The following is an 18,142-nucleotide window of genomic DNA, read 5'->3' on the forward strand; positions in this document are numbered from 1 at the left end:
TGCCAAACTCTCTTCCCTAATGGTTGTACTCTGCATTTCACCAGCAGTGTCTGAGAGTTCCAGTTGCTCCATATCCTCACCAACACTTGGTGCGACCAGTCTTTACCGTTTCAGCCATTCTAATAGGTATAGGGTGGTATCTCTGTGGTTTTAATTTGCATTTCCCCAGTGTCTTTGATATATTAGCATCATTTCATTTGGTTATTCACCATCAGTAAATCTCTGATGAAATGCCTGTTTAAATGTTCAAATTTTTGCCCATAGTTTTAATGGGTTGTTTTCTTATTCCTGTGTTTTGAGTTCTTTATATTGGATATAAATCCTTTCACAGATATGTGATTCACACATGTTTTTCCTAGTCCATAGAGTATCTTTTCATTTCTTTAACAATGCCTTTTGAAGAGTGGAGGTTTTTCATCTTGATGAGGCCTTATCTATATGTTTTTTCTTTCATAGATCATGCTTTTGGTGTCTTACCTAAAGTCTTCGCCTAACCTAAGAGTGCTGAGATTTTCTCCCGTGTTTATAGTTTAGTTTATAGTAAGTCTGGAAGTCGGAGTCAGCTTCGTTCTTTTTCATAGTTGTTTTGGTTCTTGTAAGACCTGTGCATTTCTGTGTGAATCTTAGAATCATTTTGCCAAATTCTACAAAAATGCCTGCTGGAATGTTTTTCTTGGAATTGAGTTGATTCCATATCAATTTGGGGGGAAATGCCATCTTAACAATACTGAGTCTTCTGACCCATTGACGCAGTCATGTATTACTCTGCTCACATCTTCGATTTTCTCAGCAGTGTTTCATTGTGTTCAGTATGTGGGTCTTGCACTTCTTTTGTCATATTTATCCCAAATATTTAATATATTTTATGCATCTCCTAAGAATAATAGAAGTAACCATTTTTTGTTAGCTTTTGGTTACAGCTTCTATTGTTCCTTTTCAAAGATAATAAGCAAGGATGTCGATTTATTTTTATCACCAGCCTCCAGTTTATGGATGGTGTGTAGTTTATGAACTCGTCCCACTGGATGGACATTTGAATGGTCTCCAGTTGTTTGCTATGACAGACGGTGTAACGGTGAACAACCCTGTGCCTACGTCATTTTATATTTTCCCCTGGAGTTTACTGAATGCCATTAATGGGCCGAGCCCTGCACAACCCACGGGAGATTCAAGAACAAATCTGACCGTCCCAGCTCAGCAGGAGCAGAAGACCCTGCAGCCACCTCAGAGCTGTGTCAAGAGTGCATATGCCCACAGAGCCCCAGGAAGACGGGGTTGGGGGGGTTGGCGCCTTGAGAGGTGCCTTCTGGAAGCTCAGCAGTCAGACTTATTCCTCTTTCTCCTTGGCTAGGGCTTGGTGGTCAGAGAGGATATTCTGAGACAGGAGACATCACAGGTGGAGGCAGTTGGCTCTAGGACGCCACCCTGCAGATAGGTAACCTCCCCGTGGGCACTGAGATTGAGGGAGAGAGCCACAGTGGGTGGGCTGTGGATGTGTGTGTTTTAGTACCTCATACACAGAGCATCATCACCCAGCCATCCCGCAGGCACAGGCCTCTACCCCTCCGGTTCCCGGCCTGCCACCCTGTTGCAGGCAGGCACAGGTTGCAGTGGACAGAGCAGAGGTCCTGGAGCCAGGCTGCAGCAGTTTGAATCCTGGCCCGGAATCCGGGGCCAGGAGAACGGGGAGAATGCTGGTGTCCACTGACCGGGGCTGTACAAAGGACGTGAGCTAATACAGGCACAAGCCAAGGCCAGGTGCACAGAGATCGTCACAATGGGGACGGCAGCAGCGTCGGTGTGACGGTTCTTGCTATTGTTATCCCCCCTCTAAGCTCCTCCAGTGGGGCTGGAGAGGCAGACTTTTTCCCCTTCCTTTTGCCAGAGGGAGGCGTGGTGTGTGAGCTCAGAGTGGTATATAGTTTGAATGTCAAGGACAGGATCTGCGGACTGGCAGACAGAGTGGTGAGAATGATCCTAGATGTCATTAGAGCTAATGCTCGCATGGTTCTGTCCCAACCGTGCTCAGCTCTGGCGTGTCCACGCACCTCTGTATGCCCTTCAGCACACACGTGTGGCACGCACATGCCAGTGGTTCTCAGTAAGGTGGAGGAGATGACTAAGTGAACCAATAAGCAGTTTTCACCCAGCTCCCTGAGCCTCACTGAGGGCTCTGATGAGCTGGTGGGCAAGGGTGAGCAGCCAAAGAACCCACTAAAAGCCTTGCTGCCTATTTTTGGGACTAGTGACCCACCACTTCCAATGACTTGCTCCTAAGTGGCATCTAATTTCATTAGGCCATGGAAACAGTGACATCACGAGCGCCTGCCTGGTGACCGCCCACACATGGCGAACCACAGGGCGCTCTGAGATTCGTCTTCAGGAACAGGGGAGAAGTCAGGTCCCAAGCAGCAAAAGTTAAAATAGCAGGAGCTGAGGCATTCTGCTATGAAAAGAAATTACAGAAGAAATCCATTAGTCAGAGATTTCCAGCGGCTGTTTCCTTGCTTGGGAGCGGGAGAAGACTGATGCCTGTTTATTTTGGGTGAGGTTATACAGCCGTCCCTCACTCTCTAGGCTGGAGGTGGCCTGCACAGTGAATTTCCTGTTAAGTAAATCCTATATCCTCATCAGCTTCTAGTTCTGATGTTGATGTGTGTTTCATTCTAAGGAATTTGTCTGATCCTAAAGTGTAATGAAGTTGGAGGCATGGATCCAACTACTTTTTTCTTTCTTTTTGATTCAGTGACACTTGTACTTCGTTGCTGTTGTTCAGTTGCTAAGTTGTGTCCAGCTCCTTGTAACCCCATGGGCTGTGGCACGCCAGGCTCCTCCATCCCCCACCATCTCCTGGAGTTTGCTTAAATTCATGTTCATTGAGTCGGTGATGCTATCTAAGCATCTCATCCTCTGCTGCCCCCTTCTCCTCCTGCCCACAGTCTTTCCCAGCACCAGGGTCCTTTCCAGTGAGTTGGCTCTTTGCATCAGGTGGCCAAAGGATTGGAGCTTCAGCTTCAGCAACAGTCCTTCCAGTCAATCAGGACTGTCCTTTAGGATGGACTGGTTGGATTTTGGCGTCCACAGGATTCTTAAGAGTCTTTTCTACTTACTCTTCTGTGCCTTTATAAGGAGTCACAAATCCAGGTGGACTTTATTTTTTCCCTGTGGTTTCCTTTGTCTGGTTCTCTCCAAGTGTGCTTTCTCAGACACAAGGTGAAAAAGGACAGGGAGAGACTACTTAGTCCAGATTCCTGGTCTCCATGGAGGTGATCAAGGCCATGGCATGACATCACCCAGCCGGAGCAGAGGCAGCTGGAGGCGTCTCTGTGGAGAGAACCCAGGCCCAGTGGGAAATAAGCTTCCCACTGCCTATTGCTTTGCCTACAAAAGGGTTTCTCAGCTTCAGCACCATGGACACTGGGGGACTGTATCCTTTGTTGTGGGCTTCCCAGGTGGCGCTAGAGATAAACAACCCACCTGCCATTGCAGGAGACATGGGTTTGATCCCTGGGTCGAGAAGATCCCCTGGAGGAGGGCATGGCAACCCACTCCAGTACTCTTGTCTGGAGAATCTCATGGAGAGAGGAGCCTGGCAGGCTCCAGTCCGTGGGGTCGCAGAGAGTCAGACACGACTGAAGCGACTTAGCAGTCACGCATGCACACCCTTTGCTGTGGGGGCCCCTGTGCATTGTAGGGCTGAAGGATGCATTAGCAATCCTGAGCTCTACCCGCTGGGCGCCACCCACTCCCCAGGGTGACAACCAAAAATATCTCCAGACGTTGCTAAATGTCCCCTGGGGGGCCAAAATTGCACCTGGTTGAAAGTCACCAGCATATGACATTTCAAGAGCATGAGATAACAAGGATTTCACAAGTTTCTTATTGGCTTGTTTCTGTTTTAAATACTCTGAGTTTGATTATACTTTACACTGGGCGAGTCACTCCTTGGAGCTTCTGCTTTCTCTCCTGTAAAATGAACGGGGTGGACACAGTGATCTTAGCATACCCTCCAGACCCCACAGAACGTGGTGAAGCCATAGGGCTCCCGTGTTTGGGTCCTGTCCCAGCAGGTGACAGATCTCTAGTCTACCTGGCTCCAGGCACTGCTCCCATTCTCCTGGCACCTAAGCTTAGTCTTTCTTAAGTTCAGTTGATTATCTTCTTGCTTTCATTTAAACCCATTTTGCCTGATTTATAAGTGAAAATTTCCAAATACAGTCCAAGGAACCCCTGAGGACATATCCCCACCATCCATTTCATCTTAATCTTATTTGGAAGGCCAGCCAGTGGACCTTATCTTTGTGTAGACTCATCCATTGACTCATTCATTCAGGTCAGTTCCCCAAGGGCCTGCATTGGGCAGAATTGAGCAGCAAGGAAGCCCTGGTTTTTTTCCTGGAGAAACTCACAGTCTGGGGGGAGAGCAGGGAAAGAGCTTTTTTGTTTTTTGTTTTTTTGATGAACATCAAGAATCCATCCTTGGGCTTTCTCTATTTAAGATTAAGCAATTCTAGTTCTTTAATCTTTCTTGCTAAGAAATGTTTTCTACCCAAATGGTCCTAGTTATCCCCACATCATTGGGAAAAGCAGCAACAATGTAAATTAGGCCTGGATTCAGATCCGTGCCAGGACACTTTATAGACGTGAGAGCTTGGCCAAGTCAGCGGCCTCTGACTCTCATCTGTAAAATGGGCTAACAATCCCCAGCTCACACGTGGGCTGGGGGAGTTAGATGAGAGCATGCCAGTCCAGGGCCCAGCACGAGCCCAGCCCACGTGAGGTGGGCACTAAGCGTCCCTTCCCCTCTGTCCCTTTTTTGTTACTCTACATTCTCTTAACAGTGGGTGGCCGCAGCTAAGCACATCACCGCGTGCCCCAGAGAGGGACTGACTAATGTGAGCCGGAGAGGACGGCTCGCTTCCTCATCTGTCACATGCCTGGGCTCTCAACCAGCCTCCCAGCGGCCCGTTTTCTTAGTGCCATTCACTGCTGACTCACTTGGCTTGTGGTCAGCTCTGAACCCAGGGTCTTTTTCAGCTCTCTCTTTACCCTGCCACCACTCCCCGGCCTGGGATTTGTGGCGTGGGAGTGGAGTCATTGTCAAAGAACATTCTATTTAGTTGACCCTTCTCAGGGAGCCAACAGCGTCGCTAGACCGACAGTTTCACCAGGGCAGGGGCCACATCTACTGACCGCTTTCATTTTCTACCAGCTAGAGCACTGCTGTTCCAGATCTAGTGACATTCACTCAGTTCGTGTCTGACTCTTGGCGACCCCATGGACTATACAGTCCATGGAATTCTCCAGGCCAGAATACTGGAGTGGGTAGCTGTTCTCTTTTCCAGGGGATCTTCCCAACCCAGGGATTGAACCCAGGTCTCCCGCATTGCAGCTGGATTCTTTACCAGCTGAGGCACCAGGGAAGTCCAAGAATACTGGAGTGGGTAGCCTATCCCTTCTCCAGTGGATCTTCCCAACGCAGGAATCAAATCGGGGTCTCCTGCGTTGCAGGCAGATTCTTTACCAGCTGAGCTACCCGGGAAGCCCTAGGTACGTAGTTGAGCAAAGGCATGTATTTTGAACTGTTCCCTGTCTTCCAGGAGATTGCCACGTGCTCTGGGACAGCGTCTTTAGAAAAGCAAATAAGTGAAAACTTGAGAGTTTAAGGTGACCAATAAATGGGCTGTAAACTGAGCCCCACAAGCACAGGCAGTGGAAGGACAGTGGCCTGTGAACCCAGACTTGGGTTTGTATCCCAGCTCTGCTAATCGTTAGCTTGCTGCCTTTAAGCAAGTTGCCTTTGGCTGAGCCTCAGTTTTCTTCCTGGAAAAATGGGATATTAATATCTTAGAGTTATTGAGAACTAAATACAAGTGTCTATGGGAGCCCGGCCAGCAGGAGAAGCCGGTGATCTTGGTTTTGTGTTGTTCACTCTCTCTAAAGCACCTCTCGTGTTTGACTGCCGCTGCCTTCTGTAGTTGATGCAAGCCTCACCTCTCCTCTTAGACCTTTGTTCACTCAGCCTTTGTCTCCCCTCCCTCCCCCGACAAAGATGGGCTCTCCCTGACACACGGCACACTTGGCCAACATTTGTTTAAGCCAGCGTGACCAACCATATACAAAGAAGCAGACTGAGTGGGAGTTTTACATGAAATCTCCCCCTTAAGCTTTAAATATCTTTTTCATTAAATGTTTTTTTTAGCTTTTCATTTTGAAATAATTGCAGACTTGCAAAAAAAAAATTGCAAAAATAATACCAAGACTTCCCATATGCCCTTTACCCAAGCTTCCTTAAATGTTAACATCTTATATAACCAAACCATTTTCGAAACCAGGGAAAGCACACTCTACCATCCTGTTAACTAATCTGCAGTTCCTATTCAAGTGCCATCGGTTGTCCCGCTGACGTCCTTTTTCTGACCCAGGACGTTCCGTGGGATTTAGTTGTCATGTCTCTTTGGTCTCTGCCTCTGACTGCTCCTTACGCTTCACTTGCCTCCGCATCCTTGATACTTGAGACAGATGCTGCTGACCAGTCATGGTGCATCATGACCCTGAGTTTGGATTTGTTTGATGTCTTCTTGTGATTCGTCTGCAGCTGTGCGTTTTGAGCAAGCTCCCCACGGGTAGAATGGGGTGCCCTCCCCAGTGCGTCATGTCAGGAGGCACATGGCCTGTCTGCTTACTGGTGACACTCATTTTGGTCACTTGATTAAGATGATGTCTGCTGAGTTTCTCCTCTGTCAAGTTACTCTTTTCCCCTCGATGATTAATAAAGATTTTGTGGGGGAGGTACTTAGAAGGTATGTGAGTATCTTGTTCCTCATCAGACTTTTGGTTTACTTATTTCTTTACATCTATGTAGATCTGTGGCTTCATTTTATCTAATGGGTCGTAGCATTTTACTTCTAACATTGCCCCTTCTTTGGCCAGTGGGAGCCCCTTTAAGCTGGCTTCTTTTTATTTGTGTATTCATTTATTTTAATTGGAGGCTAATTACTTTACAATTTTGTAGTGGTTTTTGCCTAAGCTGGCTTCTTGTCCTTTTATTGCGTCTCATCATTCTTTCTTGCTTTCTGACATAAGAAGATACTCCCAAGTTCATCTTGCATTTTCCTTACCCAAATCAGCCATTTCTCCAAGGAGCTGGTTGCTTCTGGTAAAGAATGATACTTAGAAACCAAGGCTTGAGGGCTCGATGTGCTCATTGCCATCTGCCTGTCACTTGTTGTTCCTGTACCCTCTCTACAGAATGAGCTAGGAAGAAATACATATGTGATGTGTATTTGCACATGAATCCCTCTCTGTTTGTGTCTGCTGAAAACCATGCATTCACAGCAATACCTTCATTTCCACTGTGACACCGCAGGGTTTATTCTACGTTTTTCTCCATATGTTATGTCCCTTCTCCAACAGTGAGGCGCCTGGCCCCCGTTGTCCTTACTGTATGTATAAACTGGATCAGCTCCCCCATATGTAACCATCTCCTGTCTCTCTCACCCCTCTCTGGTTCTGACAGTCTGCTCTAGACCGTCTCCACCTCCTCACTCTGAGTGGCCCCTGACTTCCCATAAAACTTCCGCTGTTTTTTTTTTTTTTTCCAGTTCTACCAGTTTATTGCAACCAACCCACCTCCCTGCCCCCTCATGCTCACTCATGCAGCCCTGGGGACTGCAGCCTGCCAGGCTCCTCTGTCCATGGACTTTGCCAGGCAAGAATACTGGAGTGGGTTGCCATTTCCTTCTCCAAAACTTCCAGTTTTGAAGTGGTGCCTCATATATTATTTAAACTATGAGGCCCGTTTCTGACTGTGCCCTGGCATTAACTGGACCAGGAAGCTGGCTTCTAGGGCCCTCCTGCCTCTGCAGCACACTAGAGCCTGTCCTCTCCTTGGCCTCTGCTCTCGCTGTGATCACTGCCTGGACCAGCACCTGCCCTTTTCTCCCATCCTCCTGCTGTGTTCAGACGTCACTTCTTGCAGGAAGCTTCAAGGTCGCCCTGGGTGCCCTCTGTGGGCTCCTCCACCCTGTGATGAAGCACCACTGTGTTCTCCTTTTGTGTCCTCCTTTGTCTGTGCTGCTTAACTGTAGGTGCGCAGAGCCAAGGGCCAGTTTTATCTCCATGTCCCTAGTACGTGAAGGAGGGGTAGTGCACCGTAGGTATTCGTAAGTGAGTGTCAAAGAAGCATTCATCATAGTCATAGCAAATACTCATAGAGCACTTTTAGGTTCCAGGCATGCTCTAAATGCTTCGTATTATGCACCGAGTCATTTGGTCCTGATCCCTCTGCTGGGAGATGGTTACTATTGTCCCCATTTTGCAGACAAGGGAACTAAAGCACAGAGAGGTTCGGTGAGGCACCCAAGGTCACAGTCACATTTGAGCCCTGGCAGACTCACTCCCCAGTACCTGCGCTCTCCCCTCTAACCTGCCTCCCACAAGTAAAAGGGGCAGCATTTTCAGAATTAGGGAGGTGACAGTTGAGTCACGTGAGGCCCCCCTCCCTCCTGACCATAGCAGCCCCACTTTGAGTGCCCTCTGGGGCCCAAGCACCGGTGACTGGTGGCTGAGCAGGCAGGGGAGAAAGTGATACCTTTTAGCTCTGCAGGCCACAGGAATGTTCTCTCCCTCTAGGTCTTGGGAAACCAAGCACCTTTCACGTGTAGTTAGAGTGAGTGCCCAGGAGGCAAGTATGCGGTCTTGGGCAAGATTTCTAAGCCACTGCACTGGGATTGCCAGGGCACTAAGCTTGTTTCCCAATCACCCAGAGAGAAACCACTGGAGCCTGTCAGCCCTGGGGGATGGAGCAGCCGGCCTCTCTGCTCGAAGCACGTTCCCTGGGAGTGGTGCATGTCAGCGCCTCTCGCCTCTCGGTAGCTGAGCAGGGTCTCGTGGTCGCAGCCCCATTTTTACAGAAAAGGAAACTGAGGCTCAGAGAGCTGACATCATTTGCTTGATGTCACACAGCAAGGAAGAAGACCAGGCAAGATTTGAAACCAGGGCACCTCTGATTCTAGGGCCTGAACTCTTAAAAACAACTGGCCATGTCTGCCTGACTCTAGAGTCCCCACTTTCAACCCCCCAGCTCCCGTCTGCTCTGGTGGGATCCCTGTGAAGGAAAGGCACGTGCTCTGCCTCTGGGCAGAAACCCACAGTCGCGGGAGCCAGCGCTGTCACGAGCTGATGTCGGCCTGGACAGGATTTTCTGTTAACCTCCTGCCTTGGAGTTCAGGAGACTCCGCCACAAGGAGCCCGCAGGAGCCCGGGAAGAGGGGAGTGGGAACGGGAGGAGGTGGAGGCAGGAAGGGGAAGAGGGGGCGGGGAGGTGACGCCAGGCGAGAAGGCAGCCGTCAGAGGACTCAGGAAAGACTACATTCCCCTGTTCCCTCAGCGTCAGCACTCCCCCGGCTCAGTTCACTCCCCCCGACGCTTGCTGAGGACGTGCTGTGCCCCAGGCCCGGGCGAGAGGCTGGGGGTGCAGCTGGGACACACCTAAGGACACACTCTGATGGGGGCAAGACCAGCCGAGAGCCATAGGCATCTGAGGGGTCCCGGCCGTCTGCCTCAGGCTGATAAGTTGTGACTAGGGAGGTGTGGGGGCTGAGAGGGGTCCTTCAGGCCTCTTGGAGGAGCTGGTTCTGCGAAGGTTCTGGGAAGAGCCAGCACTGTTCCCCCCACTGCCTGGCACCTGTGCCCTGTGCCCGCCTCACCCCGTCCCCTCTGCTCTCCGCAGGTTTGACATCTACAGGAAGGTGCCCAAGGACCTCACACAGCCGACGTACACCGGCGCCATCAGTGAGTAGCCCCCCGCGCGCCCTCGCGCCACCCTCCATACCGGTGCCCAGTCACCTCCTGCAGAAACGCTGGGCTGGGGAGGGAGACGGGGAGGCAGGCAGAGGGGAGAAAGGACGGGCACCCTGCCGGCCCTGTGTCTAGTCAGTCCTTCAGCCCAGCCATGTCCTTGCTGTAACCCCACAAAGCATAGTATCACCTGTTTCTGGAAGGAGACACCAGAAATCATCATGGGTGGCTGCCCCTGGGAGGGGAAGTGGGGCCTGGGGGTTGGAGGACGGCCGACTTTTCTCTCCATACCTTTCGGACTATGTGAGTTTTTGATGTCAGGATGTTTCTATCCCTTTAAAAAAGTAACCATCTCTCACAGATTTCGGCTTCTGACTGCCAGTCTTGGATCCAGGCTCCCGGGAGAAATGGCTGATAGCAGGGCTGGGGCAAGAAGTGTACAAAATAAACCTGGACTCCTTGTGCAGAAAAGCGAAAAAACTGCACAGAGGGGGAAAAAAAGGGTGGGGGCATGTCACCAGGCCCCAGGAGCCAACCTGGAAGAGGGCAAAGCCCAACCTGGGGCAGTTTGAGTAACACAGTAAATAATGGTGTGGACTTCCCTGCTGATCCAGTGGTGAAGGAGCTGCCCGGCAACGCAGGGGACATGGCTCGACGCCTGGTCTGGGATAACTCCGCATGCTACGGAGCACCCAAGCCCACGCACCTCAGCTGCGGAGCCCGTGTGCCAAAGCGAAAGAGAAGGCACTGCACTGAGAAGCCTCGGCACTGCGCCTAGAGAATAGCCACGTGACCTCTCCCTCACTGACACTCCCTGCAACAAGAGAAAGCCCTCGTGCAACAATGAAGACCCAGCATAGCCATAAATAAAGGGAATAAAAATAATTACACTGTTGGCCTATTGCCAAAGAACTAAGAAAACGGTCCGTGAGTCTGGAGTGATCTAAATAAGTGGGGGAGAAAGGATGGATCTTTCTTATAGAGGAATTCTAAATGATATATATGAACATACCCCCTTCCGGGAGGTACAAATCAACGCTCCTCTCCTGGAGTGCGGGCTAGTGACTCGCTATTAAAGAGGACAGAAGGGAAAGGAAATAGTGACTATGGCGGAGACATCCAGAGGCGGCCCCGTGACTGAGTGACGAAGGGTAGCGTCAGCCAGTGAGGGAGAGGTCACGTGGATGTCGTCCACCCAGCCCCCACCGTGGGGTGTGATGGGAAGAGCACCTCACCTCAGTGGGATCTTCCCCCCAAAGCGCAAGCCGGTGCAGTCATGGGAAAGCAGCAGACCCCTCCCCCAGCCCAGCCTGGGGGACTCTCTGCAGGACACCTGGCCAGCACCCTTCAAAAGTGGCAAGGTCTTGCAAACCAAGGAAAGACTTGAAGAACCATACAGATTTGAGACTAAGGACACGACGAATAGCAAAATGGGATCCCAGGCCTGGCCTTGGAACAGAAAATGGGCACCAGTGTGGAAATTAGTGATCTAACAAATCTGTAGCTTAGTCAGCAGTTGTACAATGTTAATTTCTTCAATTTGACCAATATACCAGCATTATATAAGGTGTTAACAAAGAGGAAGCTGACTGAAGAGTGTATGGGAACTGTCTGTACTATTTTTGTGTTCTATTATTATTCCACGATAAAGTTTATTTTAAATAAAAACAAACCAAAAGCACCTTGCAAGCAGGAATGCTCTACCCACATTTTCCCAATGAGAAAATGGACTCAGAGAAGTGAAGCGACTTGTCTGAAGTTTCACAGCCTGCAAGAGGTGGGCCTCCCTGAACCCACCCTCGCCTCTCCAGCACTTAGTGTGGGAGAGGGACCCTTTCCATGGCCAGCCCCCTGAGCAGGGCCCTGGAGCAGGGCACTTGTACAAGTGTCCACTGCTGCCTGCCAGAGCAGGCTGCTGTCTGGTTGGGGATGACCCTGGGGACTCCCTGCAGCCCGGCCAGCCCTGCTGAGTTCTCCCTCCCTCCAGCTTCGGTCATCCAAGCTCTAGGTGCCTTCTGGAGCCTAGACCTCCATGTGCCTGGAGAAGAGGACAGAGCAGCCTGGCAGCAGGCTTCAGGTCTGGCAGAGCTGGGCTCAGTCTCCCGTTTAGCAGCTGGGTGACCTTGGGAAAGTCGGTGCACCTCTCTGAGCCTCAGTTTTCAGATCTGGGGATTAAATGTGATCATACCTGTCAAGCGTAGGACACAGGCCAAACCCTCCGAGCTCGGACCACACGCCTCTTCTCACTACTGTCCTGGAGCCCGCGGCCCGTGGGGATCGGTGACTGCAGGCGCTGTGGCCCTTTGTGCCTTGATCCCCAAGGAACAGGCATTCAGGGGACATGAAGAAAGGGGCTTGTTCATCTGTCCATTCAATTAATTTATGAACCTTGGTCACAAAATTCCAATGAGGTTTCCTGTCTTCTTCCTACAACCAACCAAGAGCTCAGACCATTTCTCAGCAGGCTCTGCCGTCCTCTCCCTAGTCAAATATGTTTAACAATCAGGTCTGTGTCCTAGAATTCAAAAGGAAAAACCATATTCAGGCTGTGAAATACCTGCGTCATCATTTTACCTGCTCTTTGCAGGCGGAGTGTGCTGGGCACACCATGCCTCCCTGCCCTTTTCCAGCTGATGTCCTGCACACCTTTCAGACCAGCATGTAGATGGCCACCACGCGCCTCTTTCCAGCTGTGTTGTGTTCCATCATCCAGCCGCCCCACAGTTTACGTAACCAGCCTCCTGAGGGTGGGCGTTCTGATCCCAGCTTATTGCTATTACAGACAGCCTTGTCCATATGTTTTTGTATCCTTGTATGGTTATTTCTGTAAGGTAACCTTCCTAGAAGAGGAATTACTGGGTCACAGGACATGTGCGTTGTAAAATGTAGAAGGTACTGCCAAATGATCCTCCGGGGACGTGGTCTGCTTTGCAGGCTCAAGCACAATGTGCAAGAGGGCAAATTCCCTTGCACAAAAGGAAAGGCGTGAGCATGGGAAGCCAGCCCTCACTGACCATTTAGTGAACAAATATTTATCAACCAGGTCTGGGGCCGGGCCCTGCGCCAAGTCCTGGGACCACATTGATGAATGGGCTTCGGTCGTTGTCCTTGAAGAGCACATGGCTGAGCAGGAGGGCAGGCACAGAAACACACCATTTCCTGACGTCACCCTTAGTGCTATTAATAACCGAAGGAAGCAGCAAGGGTGTTGGAGACTCAGAGGTCGAGGTTTGAATTTTGCCTCCCCCACTGAGGCAGCCGTGTGGCCTTGGACAAACCCCTTGACTTGCCAGCATCTGGGGTCTTGGGTCCAGTGCCCCCTTTGCTGGTTCCACCAGGCCTCTCAGGAGCGAGCGTCCTCCTGGGGTCACATTCCTGCCGTCCCGTGCCCAAGTCAGTTTCAGAAGTCTGGAGTCAGAGAGCCTGAGCATCTTGCCCAAACATGGACTGAAAAACCCTTCAGGATCGGAAGGCTTTTTTGGTGGAAATGCTTGCTACCTGTCTTCACGTTTTTCACTCATTCCCTCACTGACTCAGATTTCCTGCCTTCTCTGAGCCAGGCGCTGTGCCGGGCCCTGGGGTCCCAACGGTGCTGAGCTGTTGTCTGGCCCCCAGTCTGGAAACAGCGCAGGAACAGTGGGCCCACCCCCGGGGCTGCTGGGCGCTGTGACTCCGCCGCTCAGATGCTGCACTCACCCCTTGCTGGGCCCACGCCTGGGCCATCTTCAGGCTCGGGGCAAGGAAGGCAGCTAGAAAATTTGGATTCGTTTCAGTTGGCGTTGACCTTCAAAATCACCTCCTAAGCCTGTGCCTGTTCATCCTTATAGCAACCAACTGTCTTCTGGGGCTTGAAGGTGGGATGGGAGGGGTGAAAGTGACTGAAACGTGAGTCAGAAAAGGTACGAGATTGCAGGTAAAGGGTGGTTTGCCCAGCTGGCTGTTTTTGTTTCTTTAAATCAGGAGGCATCATAGCTGCAGTGGCTTATTTGCAGGTGAGAAGGGGAAGGCTGTGAGTCTGGGAAATTTGGATTGCCAGCCGGTCTTCTGCAGTGGATTTGTTCAGCAGCTGGAGAAGACATTTGGTGTTAATTTCTGTGCCGTGAAAACAAGCCACATGGCCACTCTGATAAACTGATGTGACTCCTGCCTGGACGTAGGTTGCTGCATGAGCAAGGCATGTGGATATCGGGCTCTTTGCTTAGAGGGAAAACTCGTAAGCTCATGGCAGGACACAGGACGGTAAGGGCAGTGCATCTGGACGTGGGGCTCTGGGTCGGGAGTGAGAAGGAGACTGGTATGGTATGCCTTTTTATGCAGATTGATGATTTTTCTTATCATTTAGAGTAAAACCCTTAAACTCTGCTCATACAGCTTTTCTCACAGTTTAGAAGAACGGGGAGTCCCTCTAGCGTGCCCCCTGTCTGGGTGTGGGTTTGGAGGCTTGGTGGGGACTCTGGGGTGTCCCTGTGCCATCCTTCTCTTCGGCTCTGAGACCTCAGGGTCCTTTTCTCAGGGCGTTGGCTCCAGAACGGTCAGGTTTCAGCCTCCCCCTGCCTGCCACCCAGTGTGTTCCGGGGTCAGGCCCTTCCCCTCTCTGAGTTTTCATTTCTACACCCTCCACGAGGGCTTGTGCCCTCTGCCACATGGCCGTGTGACATGACCTGTACCTGTGAACGTTGCCACAACAGGGCATGTGTTAGGTGCGCCTCAGACACTTGTTCCCCGCCTTCTTCCCTCCGAGCACATCTTTGCCTGTTCGTGTTACCGTGGACAGGTGGTGCAGTAATAATGCTGCAGCTGCTGCTGACGAACACCTGGCTTCAGCATCTGTCAGGATGGCCTAGTCCACCCGGGGCTGGCTGTCGAGAATGCAGCTGCATCAGTCGGTGGGACTGACTGAGAACTTTTTTCTTCGTGGGAGACTGAGGGTCGACCCATTTGCCAAGTCACCTTCCTGGAAGGAGCAAACCCCCCGGGGTCTCCCTGATGACGATCCTAAAAGGAGCTAATGCTTGCACCATTATTACCTGTCAGGCACCGTTTCAAGCCCAGTGTCTGTGTTGTGGAAACTCTCAAGCAGTCCCGTAAGGCAGGTGTTACTACAGTGCCATTTTGCAGATGAAGAAACAAGCAGAGAGAGGTTGATTAGCTTACCCAGAGACACACAGCATGTCAGTAGCAGGGCGCACTGTGGGAGCCCTTGCTCACGCCTCTGTGATATGCCCGGGTGAGGCGCGCTGAGCCCATGTTCTGTATTTTGGGGGCTGGCTTCCTGCCTTCCACAAAGCCCGTTATCACCTTCTATGTACCCAGTCCCAGCCCAGACACTGGGGTTGTGGAGTTTTTGCCTTCCGGGTTATCAAACTAGTGAAAGGCAGGGCTGCAGATAGTCAATAACATTTAGAAGGTGTTCAGATGGAGGCTGGCAGCACAGAGGAAGGAGGGACCAGTTCCACCTCTAAGGCCTGGAGGAGCTTCCCATCAGAAGGGACATTTGAGTTGGGCCTCAGCCTGGGAGGATGAACAGGAGATCACCAGGCAGAGATGGTAACCAAGGAGGAGGAGTGAAGATGGGGAGGTGCCTTCCAGACAGAGGATCCTCGCATTTAGGGGCCAGCAGATGGCCCTGGCTGGCTGGGTAGTTAGATGTTGGGGGCACTGTCGGGAGATGGGGCTGGAGAAGAGTTGAGGGCCAGCCCCAGGGGTGCTTGTTATGTCCTGCCCCAGTGAACGACTCCAGGGTCACAAATCCCAGCCTCGCCAGGGGCCAGTCAGGCCAGACAAATATGAGTGACGTGGGACGACCTTGGAGCTCCATTGCACTCTCTGTGTTTCAGACTTGTAGGACCTCCCACAGAGAGCCTTCTCTGGAAGCACGGCTCTGGGTGTCCTCAGTTCTCACCTCTGATGGGGACTCGGGCGCATTGACGAGTCCACAGCAGGCAGGGAGAGATGGCAGGGGACGCCCTGCCTCAGCCTTGGAATCTGAGTGGCAGGAGGGAATGCTGAGGCCTGAGGCAAACTGGTGAGCCCAGGCCACCCCCTCGTGGAAGCAGGGCTCGATTGTCCTGGAACAGCTAGAAATCTGGCCTGCAGTGTGACGTCTGCACATTGTTCGATGTCGAGTCCAAGGTCTTCTCTTGCTTTGTGTTTATTTTGGCTGCGCTGGGTCTTCATTGGGGCGCACAGGCTTTCTCCTGTTACAGTGTCTGGGCTTAGTTTCCCCGCATCACGTGGGGTCTTAGATCCTGGACCAGTGATCGAACCTGCGCCCCTGCATTGGAGGGTGGATTCTTCACCACTGAACCACCAGGAAAGTCCCTCCAAGTGTTAACATGTATATCCATTGAGCCAAACAGAGCACGTCTGTGGGCCGTTGACCTGCAGCTGCTGTTTTGTGACTGACGTCTGTGTTAAAATGTTCTTGTGGGGAGAAGCTGGGCTGGCCCCTCCGAGGACTGGCACTGGTCTTTGGCCCGTAGGAAACCAGGCTGCACAGCAGGAAGGAAGCGGCGGGTGAGGAAGGAGGCGTCGTCTGCCGCTCCCCATCTCTCGCATGACTGCCTGGCCCACCTCTCCACTCCCACCCATCCCCCTCCATGGAAAAACTGTCTCCCGTGAAATCGGTCACTGGCGCCGGAAGGGTTGGGGGCCTCTGCCTTGGAGGATCTGCCCAAACCGGGGGCTCTGTCCACACGGGCGGGTCAGATCAGCCGGAGGTGGCCTCCCTCTGTAGAGTGGGGCTGCTTCACGCGCAGGCCGAGAGGTGGAAGGGGCTTTGGCCGGGGTCTGTCTGAGGGCAGGGGGCCGGCCTCCTGCCAGTGCCCACCGCCGCTTAACTGGGCGTCTGTGTCGTTTCTTCCAGTCTCCGTCTGCTGCTGCCTCTTCATCCTCTTCCTCTTCCTCTCGGAGCTCACCGGATTCATAACGACAGAAATGTAAGTTATATCCCCCCTGGGCTGGGCCATTCTAGCGGTTCCGGGGGCCCCAGACAAGAAGAGGGTGGGGCTTGACAAAGGACAGAAGCCTCCGAACCTTCCGCCTCCCAGTTTCAAAGCCTGTGGCATCAGTTCCTCCTCTGTGTCCTAAAGGGTTTTAAAGCTAGAGTGAAAACTAACGTCGCTTTGTTGAAGCCGAAGAGAAAACTCTGGTTCCCTTCTGGGGTCCGGACGGCACCTCCTGGGTCCGCAGAGGAGCAGAAATCATTTCCTCCTGTTTGCCGTCTCTATGTTTGGCCAGTGGGCTTTTTTTCCCCTCTGAGTCATCACAGGGTCATTTGATGTTAGAGCTGGAAGAATTCAGAGGAAAAAAGGAGGGCAGCTTTCTCCCCAAGTGGAGGCGAGGTTCTGACATCAGAGGGCAGCCCCTCCACCACGTCCCCTCCCCTGTCCTGAGCCCACACTGGGTGAGGAGTCCGTGTGGGCTTCCTGGCAGTGATTGATGCATTGTGAATGCATCCCGGATTCCTAGAATCCTCTGTTGTCTAGATAACCCAGTAAATCCTCTGGGGCCTGTGTAACATTGAATGCCACTGGAATTATTCAGTCACGGCCTCATCAGATGCCCCTCCAAGATGAGTTAGACCCAGAAGCTTCCTGCCTTCACCTCTGGCTTCCAGACCCCTTCATTTCCATGTTTATGACCCTGAAAGTCATCGCGGGGCTGGGCTGGGGCCACCCACTCCCCTGTCCAGCACTGGAATTCTCCTTTTCACTCATGGAATTTCTTGGTTTCCTGTGCCTCCCCGTCAGCCACAAGACAATAGGAAATGGGAAGCTTAGCTGTGCAGCCATCCCTGCCTTTCATCTTCAGACAGCCCTGGGACATAGTTGTCCCCTCTTGACAGATGAGGAAACTGAGGCTCAGAGAGGTGGGGGGACCTGCCCACGGTCCTTCCTCTCCCCCCACCCCACCGCCACAGCTCGCTTCTGAAAATAGTTTTCTGTCCTCCTCTGATGTGGGAGACTTTGTCTCCTTGTTCCTCTGATCCTGTTTGTAGCCCTGATGGCACCAAAGCCCCAGGGGCCACATGGAGCAGTAGAAAGAACACTGGACAAGGCCTTGGCAGGTCCAGGATCAGACGGCCTCTGCTCAGTTACTACCTGCTCTGTGACCTTGGACAAGGTGCCACCCCTCGCTGGGTCCCGGTGCTGCCGGCCAAACAAGGCAGGGTACACCAGAATCAAGGCACCCTTCCAGGTCTGAGGAGGCTTGTCTGCTTCCTAAGACACAGCCCCTTGACCAGGCAAGGGTCAGACAGAGGACTTCGTTTCCCCCCAGAATGGACTTTCTCCTAGTCAAGTGTGCACATTTGGGCCGGTGGATATTTCACGGGTCATCC

At 51.9% G+C, this 18,142-nt stretch overlaps 1 protein-coding gene across 1 annotated transcript in view; it reads left to right on the plus strand.

Moving 5' to 3' along the window:
* Nucleotides 1–18,142, plus strand: part of ERGIC1 (endoplasmic reticulum-golgi intermediate compartment 1) — a 115,397-nt gene that overhangs the window by 43,614 nt on the left and 53,641 nt on the right. Inside the window, exons 2-3 of the mRNA XM_052659135.1 lie at nt 9,734–9,795; nt 16,667–16,739. Coding sequence (XP_052515095.1) covers nt 9,734–9,795; nt 16,667–16,739 — 135 coding nt within the window. The remainder of the gene's footprint in view (nt 1–9,733; nt 9,796–16,666; nt 16,740–18,142) is intronic.

This window comes from Budorcas taxicolor, chromosome 20 (genome assembly GCF_023091745.1).
Source record: "Budorcas taxicolor isolate Tak-1 chromosome 20, Takin1.1, whole genome shotgun sequence".
Lineage (NCBI taxonomy): Eukaryota > Metazoa > Chordata > Mammalia > Artiodactyla > Bovidae > Budorcas > Budorcas taxicolor.